General features: G+C 43.1%; 1 protein-coding gene across 3 annotated transcripts in view; it reads right to left on the bottom strand.

Moving 5' to 3' along the window:
• The window catches only part of ARHGAP25 (Rho GTPase activating protein 25), a 90,113-nt gene that overhangs the window by 52,924 nt on the left and 17,718 nt on the right, over positions 1 to 19,471 (bottom strand). Inside the window, exon 2 of one of the 3 annotated variants that reach the window (XM_053200687.1) lies at positions 17,460 to 17,647. The exons of the other annotated variants lie outside the window; for them this stretch is intronic. Within the exon in view, the coding sequence (XP_053056662.1) occupies positions 17,460 to 17,484 (25 nt within the window). The 5' untranslated portion in view covers positions 17,485 to 17,647. The remainder of the gene's footprint in view (positions 1 to 17,459; positions 17,648 to 19,471) is intronic. 3 annotated transcript variants of the gene reach the window in all.

The following is a 19,471-nucleotide window of genomic DNA, read 5'->3' as shown; positions in this document are numbered from 1 at the left end:
CATTACTAAGCATGAAACAAAAATGGATTATAAATGATGGGGCAGCATTTCATCAAATAGAAAATCAAGCTAGAGGTCCCTGAGAAGAAGTATCTTCAGGTGGCTGAGTGAGGAACTCAGCCTTGATCTGAGAGGTACTATGGAGGCACTTCATGTACCTTGGCAAGGGAGGCCCATGAGAAAATATGGATGAGTTACATAATAGTACATACAGTGTATGCTGAATTTTACTCTGCATTGTGGGAGGGTACCAAAAAGAAAAGAGAAATGGAAGAAATGCCACATGCCCAGAAGTGCCAGATGATGCTTCTGCAGTAGAAGTTACCACTCTCTGCCCCAAGTTGGAGCAAGAGAAAATTCAAGACAGAAGTATAAACAGAGAAGTCATCTTGGGAGGCATGATCACTTCCTTTCTTCATCTTCCCATCTTCTGACGCCTAACCCCAAAAATAATCAATCACAAAATCTTCTAGGGCCAACTTTTGAGATATTTCTTGTATCTGCTCTCAACTACACTTCAGTTTTTCTTCTATTTTAGATGGCTTCAAATCTATGGGTGAGATGCTAATAGTTCATTCAAAGCTGGGTATTTTCTCAATATGATGATATGAGCGGTGCATTAGTCTGAGAACCAGTTTAAATGGCTTTGAAAAAAGAGTAGAATTTACACGCTTCACCCCCCAGAAACCCTCTCTTGAGCTGCAGTCTCAACCATCCAACTGCCTGCAAGTACCTAGGTAGGAATCTCAAGGTCACCACATTGCTAGTGAATATATCACCTTCCCTTCCTTACCTCCACCATTCCCTTTGCCTTGCACCCACAAACACACCCAAACCTGCTTTACCTCCCCTGATCTCCATGATGAGCTGTGAGTGATGTCTTCCCAGCCAACCAACTAAACCAGAAAGCTGCCCCATTCCACAGAGTCACCACAACCAACAACGCTCTCTCTCTGATCTAACCTTCCTCTCTACTCACCCCCTCCCTGATTTCGTGGACCCTTCTATTCTCTTTCCGGATTTCCACAATAGTTCCTGATGTGTCTCTTCTCCTACCAGTCTCACCTCCAGTCCATTGGTGACACTATCTATGACATGGTCCTTCTAAAACACAAATCTGCTCATGTTACTCTCTTGCCTAAAGCCTCAGGTGACCCTCCAACCCCTTCATCCTAAAAGATGCAGGCTAAACTCCCTACCAGGAGTTCTGAGCCCATATTTTCCCTCCTGCATTTCCTGCTCCTTTTCCACACACATACTGCACTTCTCCCTGCTCATCCCCGACCACCCCCAATTTGACCTCTTGGAAAGCTCTTGTTCATCCTGTAAGACTTACTTCAGGCCACATCTCCCATGAGAAGCCTTCCTAGCCCTGTCAGACTCAGTCACTCCGTGGGCTCTGGTATCTCTTAACTGGGAACACATGTCTATCAAAACACTTCTCATCCTGCCTGGTCCTTTTTTCTTACTCTGTCTTCCCTCCCCATGTATGCTCTAAGGACATAGGGGCTCTTCCTTTGGATTTGCTCATCTCTGAATCCCCAGCAGCTAACACAGTGCCTGACAAAGAGAAGGCAGAGGGCACAGGCTTCCACATATGTAGCCTTGGGTGAGTCATATTCAATCTGTGAGGACCCATTTCCTCCTCTGTGAAATTGTGATAATGATATATACCAGGCTGGTGGCTAGTCTACAAGAATGAATAATGATAGGTGGACAGACCCAAACCACTGTCTGCTTCTTAGAACATGGGCATTAAATGGAGGTTATTATTATTAAAATGGACTAGATTTTATGTTAAATGGGAGAAAAGACAAAGATGAGAGAAGGGATGAAAGGAAGGAGAGAGGGAGAAAAGGAAAAAGGGAAGACTGGTCGGACATTGTACAATATTCCAGGTGCAAATCCAGAGGCCTACTTTGGACGGTTGTAGTGGAGAAAGATAGAATAGGAGAGGCAGTTGTGAGGTGAACCACCAGACCTCAGCACCTGGCCAAACAAGGAGGAGCAGGAGGCGAAGACTTGTGTGAGCATTGGGGTCACCTCGAGTAAGGTAGCCTTCTCCATCTGTTCGCGTGACATACATTGGCTGAGCACGTGGTGTGCACCAGGAACCATGTCCAGTTCTGGGATAGAAGATCACCCAGATACAACCCTGTCCCCAAATAGCTCATGGATCTGGAATACCTAGTCATAGAGGCAGGGAAGGAGGTCAGAAGACAAAGTGGGTTTGAACAGACAGGGGAATCCAGTTCCTGGCATGGAAGGATGCAAGGCTGGACCAAGAGCTGTAGACTTTTCCAGAGCTCTTGTGTTGACTGGTAAAGCCTGGGAATTAAGAAAGAGATTAGGGGGAGAGGTGCAAGTGAATGCCAGGAGATTGGAGTGCTGTGAAAATTTCAGATCTGAAAAGTAGCACAACAGATGTTCAGACACCAAAGAAAAGCCTGGGCACACAGGGCACTGGCACAGAGGGAAGCGCTTTTAAATCGAGGCTATGGAGAGAAACTTAGGTAAGGGACAGAAAAGGTTACTGTTTTCCTTGGGACTTTAAAAAGACCTTACAGAAAGTCTAAATATGGGAAAAAGGAAGTGCAGCAAGAAAACCCATGATCACCAAGAGTTTGGGGATAGAGCAGGGGCTACCACTTGGAAGGTCAAAATGAGAGGAAAGAGGCTGTGATTCTGTGCCAAGCAAAATCCAGGGCCAGTTCAGGCCCATTTCACAACTCTGGGCCAGGAGCAGTCTTTGGAGCAGATGGTGCCTTTGAGTGGAGAAATGGGTTCCTCTGTCTCTGGATGGATGGATGCAGCCCCACACCAGAGTAATAGCTTGATGAGAGGAGCACCAGTGGGTTTCAGCCCTATTCACCCTTTCCGTCAAGGCCTTAGTACAGTGCACACTTACACAACCTCACATGTTCGGCAAGAGCTCATTTAAGGATACAAAGCACCATTCAAAAGCAAGAGGTTCTTTTTGAAGAAGTATTTGAGTTTCTGATCTCAGTTTTTTCTCTCAGAAAGGTATATTTGGCTACAAAGGTAAACTGGAGGCCCCATGGCCTCAGGGATAAACATCTTTGTGTTTTTATCGCAAGTCTGCAGGTGATAAGTTGCTGGAACTATAAAGAGATTCTTGAGAGCAAGAACCGTGTCTTATTCATTTCAGTATCCCGAGGAGCTTCAGTGTCTGGTGCAGAAAAGTTAACTGGGAGGAATGAAGAAATTAGGGAGGTGTATGTGTTCATGTGTGCGTGAGAGGTGTGTGTGTGTGTGTGTGTGAGAGAGAGAGAGAGAGAGAGAGAGAGAGACAGAGACAGAGACAGAGAGAAGGAGAGAGAGAGAGTTATGGAGAGAAAATAATGTTGAGTAATGTTCAAATAAAAGATTCATAGCATGGATTTTTAACAACAAAAACCCTTTCTCTCTTATCTCTTTAATTAACCAATCAGAAAATTTTATTGGGCATTTCTTATAAGCAGGGCAGAGGGCTAGGTAATGGGCCGGGTTTAAAAACTAGAGGAAACCTTCTAAATTAAGATTGAGACTTGTAGGGTTTCAAATATTTACTGTGCACCTTGGCACACAAAAATTCATTCCACCACCCCCTGTTGTCAATGGCTGCCCCAGTCCCAGCCCTAATTCTTGATGACATCAGCCATGTCACACTCTCCTTGTATAAAATGGGGGGGTTCGTAATCAGTCATGAATCAAGAAGTGTTAAGGAGAGATTAGCATCTAGTTGAGGCTTTCTTTCTGGTAAAATTAGAATGGGAAAAGAGTTGCACTGATGAAGACAATGGAATCAAATCTCAACCATCAACAAGTAGGTTCTCAAGGGCCCGGTGGTTTTACCAATTTCTTCACCAATCTAAACATACCTTCTAGAAGAGTATCTGGTTAAATGAAGTTTCCCAATATATATTTGTTAAGTGAAATAAACATTTTAGAATGAAAAACAAGCCACTATCAGGTATTATATAGATGCAACAAATATTGACCAGTTTACCTGTTCATGGGATTTCTAGATGCATTCACATGCGCCCACTCCAGCAGAGTGGCCAATAGAAGATAGAAAGCCTGATCTAATAATGATGTGTATCTATAGTGATATATTTATTGAGTGTTTACCACATGCCAGCCACAATGCAAACGCTTTATAAATCTAGTTTCATTTAATGCTCATGCTAACTCTTTATGGGAAACACAATAGCTGTCTTACAGACAAGGTCATCTCTGTCTTACAGACAAGGATCTGAAGCTCACAGAGGTGAAATGAATGGCCCCAGTTATACTGCTAGAAATTGGATTTCAAAGCCCAATGCCCATATGTAGACTACACTGTCCACAGGGAAGCATGTATTCTAGTGGTAAAGAGAGGCACCTAAATTGGGAACCAATGTGTAACAGTTCACAGGGGCAGACAGTAAATGGGAAGTGAAGAAGAGACAGTGCTACCCTTGCCCTGGGCAAGGGAACAAAGGCACTATTCCCAGCCCTTCATGTGAGACACCTGCTTCAGCCTGTGTCCATTTTGCCTCAATATTATGAATAAATAATTTTGTTCTACTTTTCCTGTCCATTGTAGGCTCTGTAAGCCTCAATGGGTCTTGAGAAAACAGTGACAAAAGACAGTGCTGAAAGCCCAAGCCCATCACGGAGACTGTCCTGACAGTCTTACAGGAAGATGGATGTATTAGGTGGTCCTGCCATGTCTTACCAGCTCTCTGCCCAAGCTCATTTGAAGAGACCTAAGGACTCTGACCAAAGCCCATGGTGACTGACCTATGAGAGGGAGGAGTTAACCCAGGCTAGCCCTCTACTCGGGCCCACAACTCAGCTCACAGCTGGTGGACCACCCAGGCTGAGAAAGGGGCTGTGGGGAGCCACACAAATCATGTGAAAGGCACATGTGCGTGCACGCCCGCGCACACACACACACACACACACACACACACATGCATGTACACGCACACCTGCCTATCCGGTTACCAGACTGTGGAAAGTTGGCCCTCCTAGAAGAAAGTTAGGCCTTTAACCTCAGAACCTTCAGACTCACTTTCTTTATTCTTTTTCTCTTTTCTCTCTCCAAGGCAAACTGCCCTCCGTTTTAAAGCCCATACCATTCGGGACATGGGAAACTTTTAAAATCTTTTCAGTTTCAAGACCTGGCATTTAAATTTTAGGAAAAGTGTATCCTGTGGTTACTCTCCTAGATTTTTCTTTTAATTCTAAGCTTTGTTTTTAATTTTAGTATGAAAATATTTGCCACCTGCCAAAAGCCACAAGCCATAAGATGAGGATAGCCAAGGGGATTTCTCTGTGCACCTGAAATGAGACAAACTGACATAACCCAAATCAAAGAAATCTCTAAAAGTTATTTTCTGAATGCCTGCCTCCGTACTCAGGAACTGAGCAGGTTTAATTTTCCCATGTTCTATAGCTTGTAGAAATGTCCTTCATTTTAAAAAAAATTTTTTTTAAGTTTATTTATTTTGAGTGGGGGGAGAGAGAGAATCCCAAGCAGGCTCCATGCCTTCAGCTCAGAGCCTGATATGGGGTCCGAACCCACAAACCGTGAGATCATGACCTGAGCCAAAATCAAGAGTCGGAAGCTCAACCAACTGAGCCACCAAGGTGCCCCTGCCCTTCATCTTTTGACAAGTAAGCACTTCAACCTAAAAAGGCAAATTTTGTTTTGGAAAGACACTTAGGCCAGATCACTGTCTTTTGCAGGAAGAGGTTAAAAAATGTGGTCTCAGTAGCAATATGAAGGAGAGAGAGAGTGAGTGAGAGAAGAAAGGGGGGTGGTGTCAGAGAAGGAGAGAGAGAGAGAGGGAAGGGGGGGCGGAGACAGGGGGAAGGGAGGGAGAGAAGTGGCTTCCTGTGTCTCGGGCTTGCAACGTCTCCTGCATTCACAAATGCTCTCAACCTAGGGTGCCTCTCCAGGGCCACCCCTCTGGTGTCCACATTTTGGAGCTTGTATGTTTCTTGGGAATTCAGAGTATAGTTGCCTCTTGTGGGCGTGTGTCTCCATCCATTGCAATAGTTTAAGGGCCCCCCTCTTTCTACCTTTGCATAACAGGAAGCCAACTGTAATAACAAGAAGCTTACAGAATTGTGAATGCTTCCTACTTAGCACTGCCAGGGCTGCCTCTTCCTCAGCACAAGGTGAAGTGGAGATTTGGCAATCGGGTGGTAAATGTTTCTTGGGTTGACAATGTGGCTGTTTGTGTATAGAAGCCAACTGCCTTCCCAGACATCAGCGTGAGGAAGGACTTTGCATCATGTAGGACTGTGGGACAATTAGCACAGCAAATTCCGCTGGGTGTTCATGTGGTGTGCTAAAGCAAGAAAGGGACTTAGGAGAACTATTGATCCTTTGATTGTCACTGCTCATCATTTTTTTCTAGTTAACAGGTTTTGCTTAGTCACTAACATTCATAAATGAATAGTACATTCAAAGGTTTGATGTATTTGTATTTTATAAGCCCAAATGAATTTTGGGGCTCCAGTGTTTCACAGCAGTGATCCAGCCAGGGCAATGCTGAAACCTGGCACCCATGACCAAGCACAGGGTCACCCATCCTATAGATGTCGCTCCATTCTATAATGTGTGTTTGTGGAAACACAAACAATAATGTGTGTGTTTCTAGGGCCTTCACCTGGTCTTCAGTGATTTTTAACCTTGCGGTCCTACTAAGGATGTGGACAATGAAAAATTCGTACGGTGGGATGGGCCTGGCATACAAGTCATGTTATGTTTCTCTTACTCTACAACCTGATAAAAAGATTCTATTAAAAACTGAGGCATTTAGATTATGGATAGAGTATAGATGATACCAAAAAATTATTAATGAGTTTTGCTAGATGTGATCAGTCAATGTGGTTAGGGAAAAAAATGTCCATAAATTTTCATTGTATTTACTTATTTTGAGAGAGAGAGAGAGAGAGAGAGAGAGAAAGCACAAGCAGGGGAGGGGCAGAGAGGACAGACAGAATCCCAAGCCAGCTCCGTGCCATCAGCACAGAGCCTGGTATGGGGCACGAACTCACGAACTGTAAGATCATGACCTGAGCTGAAATCAAGAGTCAGAGGCTTAAACGACTGAGCCACCCAAGCACCCCAAAAATGTCCACATTTTTAAAAATGTATGTTTAAGGATGAGGAATAAAATTACATAGCATCAGGGAATTGCTCTAAAATGTCTCAGCAAAGAAAAAAAAGACATAGTAAAAGCAAATGTGATAAAATCTCGATAACTGTTTAATTTCAGTAATGGACATTCAGAGGAGTTTATTGAACTTACTCTATATTGGTGTTTGAAATGTGTATATAATAAGCAATCTTTTTCAAGATTCTATTAAGTTTTCAAACATACATTCTATTAGTCTTATTTTTTTTCCACACATCAGCTATTGCCCTGAACTTCAACTTGCTCATTTTCCCAGGCCTGCATTCCCAGACCTGTTAGTTATTCCTCTGAGCACAGCAGAATGATCCTACACAGATGTTATACCACACATGGACACATTCTTCCCGGACAGACCCTGCCCCTCCATTCCACTGCACTGTCACTTATCACTTAATGAAGGGGGAGAACGAGGGATTCCTGATACTTCCAGTTATGGATAGTATTTCCCATAAAGTCAACTTTTACCGGAACTGTTAGTCGTGGTGATGGTGTGTGCATGTGCATGTGTACACGTGTATATGTGCACATGTGTATACATACACATACACACACACACACACACACACACACACACACACACTTCCCCAGCATAGGGGGAGAAGGAATGGACAGCCCCACTGTGAAAAACAGCTGTGGCAAGGAAGGCAGAGAGTCTCCATCTTGTATGACAATTCCTTCTGATTAGGGGGGATGTCTGGGATGTCTGAGGCTTAGTACAGGCTCAATGGGAAAAATGCAGTGACTGCTTATCAGTGTTTGCAATGACGGAAGTTGGAGAAAGTGATAGTCCATAGGCCACCACTGCAGCATGGTAGATAGCTCACTTGATCTTTGTTCCCCGAGCCCTGAGGTTGAGAGGCAGGCAACGTAGGGTAGTGGAAGGTGTATCTGATTGGGCATCATGAGACCTGGGTTCAAGTTCTGGCTCCTACACAAGCCAGCTGTATAATTCTCTTGGCCTTCCTGTGCCTTTGTTTCCTCATTTATAAAATCAAAGGATGAAAATAAACCATCTTGAATACATTTCCAACTCTAAATGTTTTCTGATTACCTACAAAACATCCATCAGGCACCTGATTTGTGTTGTAATCCTATTTTAGGTGAGACAGGTCTAACTTAATTTGTCAACTCAGGCAGGACTCTGGATCCGATATCAAGAACACAGGCCTCTAGCAATGCATTTATTTAACTGATCAAGAAAAATGGAATTAGCAAAAGACATAATCTGGGCGATTTTAATCAAACACAGGTGGCATGGCATGCCCCTGGGTAGAGTGTTTGTGAGTTTCATTATTAAGCTAAAGATGATCCCCTGAGAAGTCCCGGTGATAATACAGAGCAGGAAGCACAAAGACAAAAGCCACGGTAACTGTTACTCAAGGACTGACCGTTCAACAGGCTGTGTGATCAATTTCTTCTGGAGTAATATCTTAGCTGCCAAATATTATGGACCCATCATCTTCTGGATATATCTTTCTGACTCTAAACCAGACCTTACATATTAAAAACTGCAAACACATCCACATTGTTTCAACCAAAGAAACCTAAAAATTTAGTTAAGGAGATAATAATGTATGTGTATTAGGTTTATTTGTAAGGATATTCACTACAGCACTATTGTTTAAAAAACATAAACCACTAAATGTCCAACAACACGGAATCAGTCAAATGAAGTATGGTATGCCCATAAAGTAAAATACTATGTAGACTTAAAGATGATGCTTTATTGGGTTATAAGGACGTGGAAAAATGTTGAATGTATACTATTGCGTTAAAAATCACTTACTCCAAAATAGTACATAAAAGGTGACTCCATTTTGTTAAAAAAAATATATACACATGCACACCCATATACGCACACAGTGTAGCATAGGAAAATCACAAGCACAAATGTGGCATAGCACAGAAAATCATAATACCAAGATTCACACCAGAAAGGTGTAGAGTTAAAGGTTATTTTCCTGAGAGGTGGGAGTATGGGGAGTGTATATGTCTTCCCTTTGCTGTCATTTTTTTAATAAAGAAAACAAAAATCACTTGTAATAACTCTGTGTTAGCTTTCTCTTCAATGACCTTCAGGCTGAGTCTCTCAAAATGAAAATTTTAAGACTAAATGAGTCAAGAGAGAGAAATCACTAAGGAGAATCTGTCCCAGTGGTAGGAAGAATTTACATAAGATAAACCAGAGTGAATTCCAAAAGTTTTGAAATAGAGCATTTCAGGAGTGAGCTATGTCATCCTGGGCACATGACCCTGTCCTGCCTCATGGGATTACTTGCTAGCAGGATACAATACATAAGTGATCCTTTCTTAAATGTAAAATAGGTTTTGCTTTATTACTATTATCATTAACGAGAAGAACTTACTTCTGAAGAGCTTCATTGCTACATATATAATACGAGGTGGTTTAACAAGATGCTTGCTAAGGTCCTCCTCGACCCCCAAATTCTTCTATTCTCTGTTTACTGGCAGTTTCTACTAATACCACAATGCATGCAGAGTTTGCAGTTAGAGACAAGGGCAGCAGAAATGAGGGATTCATTATCTGGGAAAGAATAAAAAAGAAAGCATTCAGGGAAGGAAAGGGATCAGTATGGCTTGAAAGCTGTCAGCCAAGACGTCACAGGAACCATAAAATCTGAACACATTCTTTGTGGATAAGCAGGGGCAGTCCTTGGGGAGAGAAAAAAAGGCAGTGTGAAGGCCAAAGGGAGCACAGGGGATGCGCTGAGGGAGCCCAGAAGGAAGAACCACCTAGAATTTCAGGCGGCTTTACCTCATGGCGTAATGGACCCATTTCCAAATTTTCATTGAAATGACCAAAAAATTACTTCAGTTAACAACATGGGGAAATGTGAAATGAAAGCAAAAGCAAAGAAGAATGCTATCTGCCTGCTATTTGGGGGAGGAGGATTTCTGTAAGACGTAGGAAGGCAGGGCTGACCAACATGCAATGCAATAGAAGTAGAGGAACAGCTGCCCGCCCAGAGGGGAAGGTCCCAGGAAGCATCTGCACTGACTCCTGAGACAGGGGCACCGGCGCTGGAGACAAGGAGCAATGAACACCCCAAGAATCACTTTGGGAAGTGCTTAGCGATCAGAAGTCTGGCTGGGGTGTGTCATTTCCAGCTTACCGCAGGTGCAGAAAGTCTGGCCAGAGAAAAAGTGATGGTCCCATCCTGCTGGCTCCTAAACTGGGTCACTGTACCAGTGAGAGTAGGGGACACTTTTCCAACTTCTCTGGGGCCACCACCAGGCGAAAAAAAGGAAACTCTCCACCAGGGGAGCCACTGTCCTTACACTGGATGCTTTTTAAAAAGTTAACACGTAAGCTTATCACAGGGCCCAGCAATTCCACTTCTAGGAATCAACTCCCGAAGACGTGAAAGCACATTTCTTGGATGCAAATGCTCCCAGCAGCTTTATTCTTAATGGTCAAACTGGAAACAATCCAGAGTCCATCCCGTGGTGGATGGACTAACACAGTGTACAAGGAGTGGTCCAGCCATTTAATGCAGCACCATTCAAAAACAAAAAGGAATAAAGTACCAACACGTGCTACAGCATGGTGAACCTCAAAACCACTGTGCTCAGTAAAAGAGCCGAATGCACAAGCCAGCATATTCCAATTCCATATACGAGAAATACCCAGAAATGGCAAGGCTATCGAGACAGAGAGCAGGCTGTCTGGGGCCAAGGGTGAGGGCAGGGATGGACTGCAAATGGGCAGGAGGAAAATTTCTGGGGTGACAAAAGTGTTCTAAAATGAGTTTGTGGTGATTGCTACACAGCACTATAAATTTACTAAAAATCATCAAATTGTATAGTGACAATAGAAGAATTTTACGGCATTGTACCATAAAAACCTGTACCTCAGTAAACTATAAAAGGAAAGATCAAGAACTATGTATATTTAGTTGCCACACACGTGCGCATACACACTCACACATACATACATGCGCACGCACACACGCACATACACGTACACACATATGCATGCACACATGAATACACATGCACACACATACACACACACATACACACACGAAACCCACCTGGAAGGACTAAAAATCAAAACAGTTTCTGCATAGAAAAATAGAGTAATTCCACTCATTTTATAAAAATCATTTTAAATAAACCATAAACTCCACAAAGTTAGAGAGCTGCCTGTTTTGTCACTCATGTACCGCAAGTGTCTAGAAAACTCCAGGAATGTAAAAGTACTTCAATATTAGAAAAATTATTCTAAGCGTTTTGTAATGGTTTATTATATCAATAAGTCAAAGAACTAAAAATCCATATGTTTTCAAAAGATTGTGAAGCTACACTTGATAAAGTTCAATTCTGATTTATATTAGAAAGTCAGTTATCAAGAACGGAAGACTATTTCTTCAGTGGTGAAGAATGTATATCTCAAACCCATAGGAGGGGATTGAGAGAATACTCTGTTCCTAAAAAGTCAACTCCTGAAGATTGGAAGCGCCCGACATTCTTGGGAATTAGATCAAGTGTTTGCTGTTTGGGCTGTGTAAGGAAAAACGAAGAAGTACAGGTGAGGTATGTCAAAGAAACAGAAAATGACACAGCAGAAAATTTCTGCACTTCTGTGCAGCACTTCTGGGCTGTCGAGTGGATGAAAGTTTCCACTGCCCTGACATGTTGCAATGCTGGTAAAAAACATCTTAGGGTCTGACAGAAGAAATCATTCTAAAATTCATGAAACACAAACAGAAAAATATCCATGTCCATGTCTTGGCTACAGCTGCTGACTTGTAAGAAATTACTGAGATTTTAGTTTTTTATAAAATGATGTCCTTAACCAGCGTCTCTATCCATTTCAAGCTATGCTTCACGGTACTCGAGTGAGGCTTTGCAGAGTGCAGCATTTCCCCTGTGATTCTGCTACCGACATCCTGCAGTCATTTCCTCTTCAAAGCTGTCAAATTTTATCAGCTGTCTGAAAAGAAAATGCTTTGGAGGGGGAGTTCTCTTTTATCACCCAAGGACCTCACAAAAATGTTAGGATTTATTGTGTATGCATCTGTGAGCAACCATAGTGTGTCTGTGTGACCCAAGCTTTGTTGGTGGTCAGACACAGACCTTTGCCCTGATACGTCTCTTTGTGTTTGGCCACATTGGATGGCTCTCACAGTCTCTGTACCGAGTCTCTTGTCCACAGAAGAACGAGAAGAATATCATTCTTTCTTTTTTCTTTATCCATTTGTTTGCTTTTAGCCACTGATCCCTGAAGGACAAACTAAGCTTTGAAGTTCTGGGTGCAGACGCTGAAGAAGCAGGAAGCACAAATGGACAAACAGGAAGTGGAAGAAGGGGAACCATGAATGGGTGACTCGGTGCCTGACACCGTGACATGAGGGATTCACTTGCATTCTGAGTCCCTCTGGCCTGGAACACCTTATAGTGTAAGGGACCTTTTCAAGATGAAAAATAACTTGTAATAGTTGGGTTGGGTTTAAGACAATAATTTCACCAAACTGAAGGGAGGCACTAAATGGAGATTTATCAAACATAAAATAACTGACATGTCTTATAATAAACTGGCATGGGGCACATTTAGAATAGAAATGCTAAAGATTGTATTAATGTGAGTACAAAAATGGAAGAAAGGACTGACTTCTTGTGTTCAAGGATGAATCATATTTTTCCTCTTCTACACTGTAACTCCACCCTTTCTCCTCTCCTTTTCTTTCCCGGCATTCCTTTATTGTATCAACTGCGAAATGGCTGACTTCTCATCGACCTAAGTGGGAGGGCACTGTATCCAGACGTAAGAGCAGCCTCTGAAAACATCTGTTCTTTTGAATATATGGGAAATGTTTCAAAAAACAAATAGATAAACATAGCTAACTAATTGACTGAACATTCAAGTCCATTGATCTATAGCATGACTTTGTTACAGCAGGGATGGGTGTATTTTGTAGGGGGGGAGGGGGATGAGTTTCCAGAATATAATTTCTACTTGCGTAATTTTGAGAAGAAGGATCCAGAATGACATTCTGGAGTGTTCGACTATAAACATAGCACTGACAACTCCAAACTTCCAACACTTGCCCCTGCATGATTAAAAGACACACTTTGGAAAATGTGACTTTTGTGATCTTTGGGAGGAGGCCTGGAAAGGGTGGTTTGAGGGTTCTGAGTGACACAGGAAATCTGTGTTTGTAAGGGTTAAGTGTGTGGGTGTGTTCATGTGGGCAGTGCTGGAAAGAAAAATGAAAGAAAGTGTTTGCAGACCATTGCAGGCAGGAGCTGAATGAGAAACTCAAAGAATTCATAACACTTACAAAACATATTTGATATCCACAGAATATCCTGGATTGAGATTATCAAAAACAACTCGAATTAAAAACACAATCTATAGAAGAAAAATCTGACATTCGACTTCATTGAAATTAAAAGCTTTTTCTCTATGAAAGGTACTAAGAGAATAAAAAGCAAGCCACATATTGGGAGAAAACATTTGCAAATCACATATTTGACAAAGGAGCTGTATGCATAATAATGTAAAGAACTCTCAAAACTCAACAATAAAAAAACAAACAAATCAATTTCTAAAATGGACAAAACATTTGGGCAGACACTTCACCAAGTGAAAAGATGCTAAACATCAGTAGTCATTAGATAAAGATAAAGTAAAACTACAATGAAATGCCACTATAAACATATTAGCATAACTAAAATAAAATTTAAAAAAATTTTTAACATTTATTTATTTTTTGAGAGACAGAGAGAGACAGAGTGTGAGCGAGGGATGGGCAGAGAGAGGGAGACACAGAATCTGAAGCAGGCTCCAGGCTCTGAGCTGTCAGCATAGAGCCCAACATGGGGCTCGAACTCAAGAACTGCACGATCCTGACCTGAGCCAAAGTCGGACATTTAACCAACTGCGCCACCCACGTGCCTAGAATAACTAAAATAAAATTTTAAAACAAAATAACAATATCAAGGACTGATAAGGAAGGAAAACAACTAGAATCTTCATTCATGACTGATGGGAACACAAAATAGCACAGCTACTTTGGAAAACATTTTGGCAGTTTCTTACAGAGTTAAATTAAACATATATTTATCATATACCCCAGCAGTACCACTACTCAAAGTTTGCCCAAGAGATTTGAGACATTATGTTCACACCAAAACCTGTAGGTACATATTTAAAATAGCTTGTTCATAATCTCCAGAAATTAGAAGCAACCCTAATGTCTTTCAACTGACAAATGGCCACATCCATATGGTGGAATACAGCAATAAAAACAAAGCTATTGAGAGAAGAAGTGACATGAATGAATCTGCATTCTGCTGAGTAAAAAAAAATCAGGCTCCAAAAGCTATATACTCTACGATTCTATTTATAAGATATTTTGGAAAAAGTGAAACTATGGGGACAGAGCACAGATGAGTGGTTGCCTAGGCCTAGGGTTGGTGAAGAAGAGCTGACTTAGAAAAGACAATAGGAGGAAGTTCTTTTTGGTGATGGAACTCCTTTGTATCTTGATTTTGTGGTTGTCACAGGACTCCTGGCATTTGCCAAAAGTCATATAACTGCAGACCAAAATGAATAGATTTTACTAGATGCCAATTTCAAAATAATTCTTTTCATCTGCTCAAATTTGTTGCATGCTTATTACGCAGAACTATTTGGCGTTTTCACCTCCTTTTGACCTTCAAAATTTTCCATGGCTAATACGAGTCCTGAATGTAAAAAACAGTTATTTCTACCATCCCGCAGTGACTTGGGTGAGGTGAGTAGCCTCAGAAAACATGGAAATGTGGGGAAAATTAACATGCCAAGCTAAATCTCTCCAGCTGGTAAGGGAACAGGATCCCAGTGGGGCTGGGAATGCCCTTCGTTTAGCATGTCCCTGTCATGGGGGCTAGGGAAGGTATGACATGCCGCCATTCCCAGCAACAAGCTCACACTCCTGTGAAAAAGTTCGACCATGATCCTCATCCAGATTATTCATTTTGGTGTTCCAAACAAATAAGGGGATACAGCCAGGGATGTCTCCTTCCATAAACGTATTCTCCTAATTGCAGTAGTACTGGGTTTTTAGTGTAGGGAATGGCACAATGGTAAGTAAGCAAGTTGATAGGGTTCTCTTGTGGAAAAGCAGTAGGTAGTCCACTGGGTAGTGTTCATTGAGGAGACCTAATATCGATCAAGTCCCAGTTGTGCTGCTAATTTGCTGTATTCAGATTTGGGCAGTTCACAGAATTTCCGCCATGTTTTTTCATTGCCTTGGTCAACAATTTTTTGGCTATAAGAAACAGATTCTGAATCAAACTGGTTTCAGATAGATAGATAGATAAACAGATAGATCAGTCCATCAGTTGGCTGTCAAGTAGGGACAGTTACCCTCCCTCCCCAGACAATATTTGGCAGTGTCTAGAGACATTTTTGGTTGTCACAGCTGGGAGGGCTACTACTAACATCAAGTGGATGTTGGCCAGGGATGCTGGTAACTACCCTATGATGTACAGGACGGCCCCCACAACAAAGAATTGTTTAGCCCAAAACGGCAATAGTGATGAGGCTCGCTCACACACACACACACACACACACACACACACACACCTACCTATAATTTTTTAAGGATAATACAGTATTTCAAAAAAAATCAAAGGAAATTTCAGGGGAAAAAAACCCCATGGATTAGGATGTGTAGAAATCAAGGCAGATTTTGTGAGTTTTGAGCTCCAGATAGAGCTCAAGGGCTTTCCTCTTAGTACCCTGTGATTTGCAGGGCTCAGTTCCATGAGCCCATTCTCTGCGGGCCTGAGTCAGAAAACCAGAGACGCAGCTCGACTCTGTTCTTCCTGCTCCAGTCAGTCCTGTCCTAGGGGGCGGGGTTACAAAGGCCAAGCCTGTGGCCGCCCACGGAGACCGTGTTGGAAGCCCTCCGAGGGGTGGGGGTGGGGGTGGGGCTGGGAAACAGCCCCAAGGAGGCCTATTATATTTATCGGTAAAGTGATAACAATACCACTGAACCTCTACAAGCCTAACGTTAAATAAATGACTGGGGACCTCGGGTCACTTGGAGGAAGCGGAAATGGCAGGTCTCTCCTTGAAATGGAATTCATTTTTCTTTTTGTTTTTTTCTCTTCTGTCTTGAAGAATAGTTTGCAATTTTTATACTGCTACAGAACAGATGTTTCACAGTTTGTACGGCTGATCGCATGAACTGTACTAAGTTCTGCATATGTATGGCTGTCCCAAGTGACACCTTAGAGCTGTGGAGGGTAATTTTGCTATCTACCCTTTATGATATAGAAGGACCAAGTGAGATCTCAGAAAGTACAGTAAATCCCAGCTCCAACACAAGAAGTGGGGACTGAAATTCAATCATCTGCTACACAAGGTCATGTTCTTTTGAAGCTTATGAAATGGCCGCCGGGCACCCGCTCAGTTTACCAACAGCAGCTCAGGGGCGGGGGGGGGGGGGGGGGGGGGGGGGGGGTGGCGGTCTGGCGGCGCCTGCGGATCCATCCCGGCCCTGGCTGGGCGTGCTGCCCTCTGGTGGCCACAGTCAGCTTCAGTTTACCTGTCAAGGGACAGGATGCGGGCCTGTGGCTGGCCAGGACTTGCAGTTCAGCCACAAGAAGCAATTCTGGGAATTTCCCAACTGTTGTCGCCCTCCTGTTGGCCCAAGCTGGGAAGACTGGGTCAGGAGAAGACTGTGAACGGGGGAACCTGTGTGATGTTTTCCCGGTCAACCTTATCTTTTCCTCCACATCACTCTTCACACAACACCCAGAAAACACCTTTGGGCTGGAGGGGCAGGGCAGAGGGTGGGAGTCATTTGCCCATCACATTATACCTAATTATCACAGAGTTCCTTGCTGAGATGCTTTTCCGTGCTTGGAAACATAGAGGCTTTAGCCTGTATAAGATTACAGATCTCTGTGAGAATCTGCATGTACATATATAATTTTTCTTACAATCTGGGGAAGGTTGTGAGCTTACTGAAGCCAATTCAGGACACAAAGGCAAGAACCCCGAATACAGGCCTGATAAGGATGTTAGTTGGGTATTAAATGTATAATCATGAGCCAGTCTAAAGTCATTTGGAACAGAAATGAAAAATGTCAGGGGCTAAATCTATGCTAATTTAAGGATCTAAAGCCCCTCACTGTCTTCTAGAATGTGCCAAACACCCATAGGACTCTTCAGCCATATTTACTCACACTATGTATCCTCCACCTTTCCTTTTCGCCCTTCACATTGGGTCCCCGTTGACATACCTGAGTTTCTCCTGGCTGTTCCCATTCCCTCTGGTTTCTGTCCAGAGTCCCTGGCAGAGCAACAGCAAGGCTGCTGGGAGTGGGAAGAGTGGCTGGGGCTAGGCCAGCACCCCAAGTCACCCAGGTGGGCATGAGTCAGTCAGCCCCCCACCTCTGTGCTCTGACTGAGGATGAGCATTCCTTATTCCCTGTGGGGATAGAAGAGACACTGTGTACAGGTGAAAATCATGGAAAGAGAAGTGGCCTACAATGTTTGGAGTCTGTAATACTATTGCAAAAGCAAGTCCTTCTAGAACCCTCCCCAGGCAATGTGTGCTTAGAGCAGGTGAAGTGTCAGCCGGCCCTGCACTTTGGAAGCACTCATGGCAGTAGATCCCAAACTTTGCTATGTAGCTAGTCACTTAGGAGCTTATAATAAATAGTCCAAATACATAGACCACACTCTGTCACTTAAATTGGTATCTCTGGAAGGGAACTAGGCAGTAGAATTTTTAAAGACCCCCCCCCCCCACCAGGCAATTCCAGCAAGCAGCCAAGTTTGAGGAGCAGTGATTTACAGGAGGTGTAGGGAGTTTCCACTCCAGAGCCAGATGTCAACTGTGCGTGGTTCCCTTGAGCCCTGGGGAGGCTTTGCTGTGATCAGTGACACTATTGGCACGAGAGGCGCTGGGGAGCTCACAGAGAACGAGTTCAAGACTGTGAAAACCATAGGCTGAACAATGGCTAGGAGTCCTGCAGTATCATCTGGGCCTGGAATGGAGAGAATATAAGTGGGCAGATTTGCAGTACAGTCAGGAGGTAGAACGAATAGACTGATGGACACTACTCGGGGGAGGAAGATGTCCTAAGGTCAGAAGTGGGCTCACAGAGGACCCAGCTCCCAGATTAAACAGTGGAAGAATGTCAACTGTATAATTTGCAGGGCCCAGTGCAAAATGAAAATGTGAAGCCCCTTGTTCAAAAATTATTGACTTTCAAGACAGCAACAACAGAGCATTAAAGCACATTCGGGACTCTTCTGAGCATGGGGCCATGTGCAACTGCACAAGTCAAGTGTCTGCACAGCCAGCCTTGAGGAGGGCATCTCAGCTAATTGTAGAGCAGGGGGTGCATGGAGAGAGATGACTAGACTGAACGCCACTGGACTGATGATTCTGTCATTTGAAGGACCCACAGAAGTGCTCCTTGGGGTTATTATAGGAGACTAGAACCTCTCTCCGACTCTCTTCCTTCCTTTCCTCATTTCCCTTGCTCATCCTCACCCCTTAGCTCAACCTGTACTAACTGACTGTATGACAACACCAATGCATAGCTTTAATATTTGCATTTCCTGAGTACAGCTGCCTTGTGCATGAGTTAGGAGCTCCCTGGATGCTAAAGAGGAGAACTGGCATCCAGTTAAAGAGAAAAGGGAAGGAAGCAGACTACTGAACATGGCTCCCCAGCCCCCTGACTCAAAGTAAAGGAATCTGTTGGCCACTCTATGGAACCAGTCATCAAGAAGATTGATCATAGGGGCAAGAAGTATCCCTTGTGACCCTATTCAGCAGTCTGAGCCCTGTGATCTCTCTCAAGAATAGATGAATGCTCAGTCACCCACATGCTTTCCAAGTTAGTTTTAGACACCAGAAGTCCTACTTCTTTCTCCACAAGAAAATCAAAATTGTCTCTCTGGATCAAATTGCTGCTCAACAATAAGAGCAGAAAAAAAAAAAAAAACACGCATTAGTCGTATTTTAACTTTCTTCATTTCACTGGATGGAAGAAAGCTGGCCACAGGCCAGTCCCCAGGTATTCCACAAACATCCCTTGATCACCTGTTGTATGTCAGGCGCTGTTCTTGGCAGTGGTAATGTAAAAGGGAACAAAACAAATGAAGCTCTGCCTACAAAAAGCTTACAGTCTAGTGGAGGCTGCAGGCCACAGATCACAAACAAGTAAATATCATTTCAGGTATAAAAAGTGTTATGAAGAAAATGAAGTAAGATAATGGGATAAAGACAGACTGGAGT

Source organism: Acinonyx jubatus, chromosome A3 (assembly GCF_027475565.1).
Source record: "Acinonyx jubatus isolate Ajub_Pintada_27869175 chromosome A3, VMU_Ajub_asm_v1.0, whole genome shotgun sequence".
Lineage (NCBI taxonomy): Eukaryota > Metazoa > Chordata > Mammalia > Carnivora > Felidae > Acinonyx > Acinonyx jubatus.
Note: the sequence above shows the minus strand (reverse complement) of the source record. Positions and strands in the feature narration are given on the sequence as shown.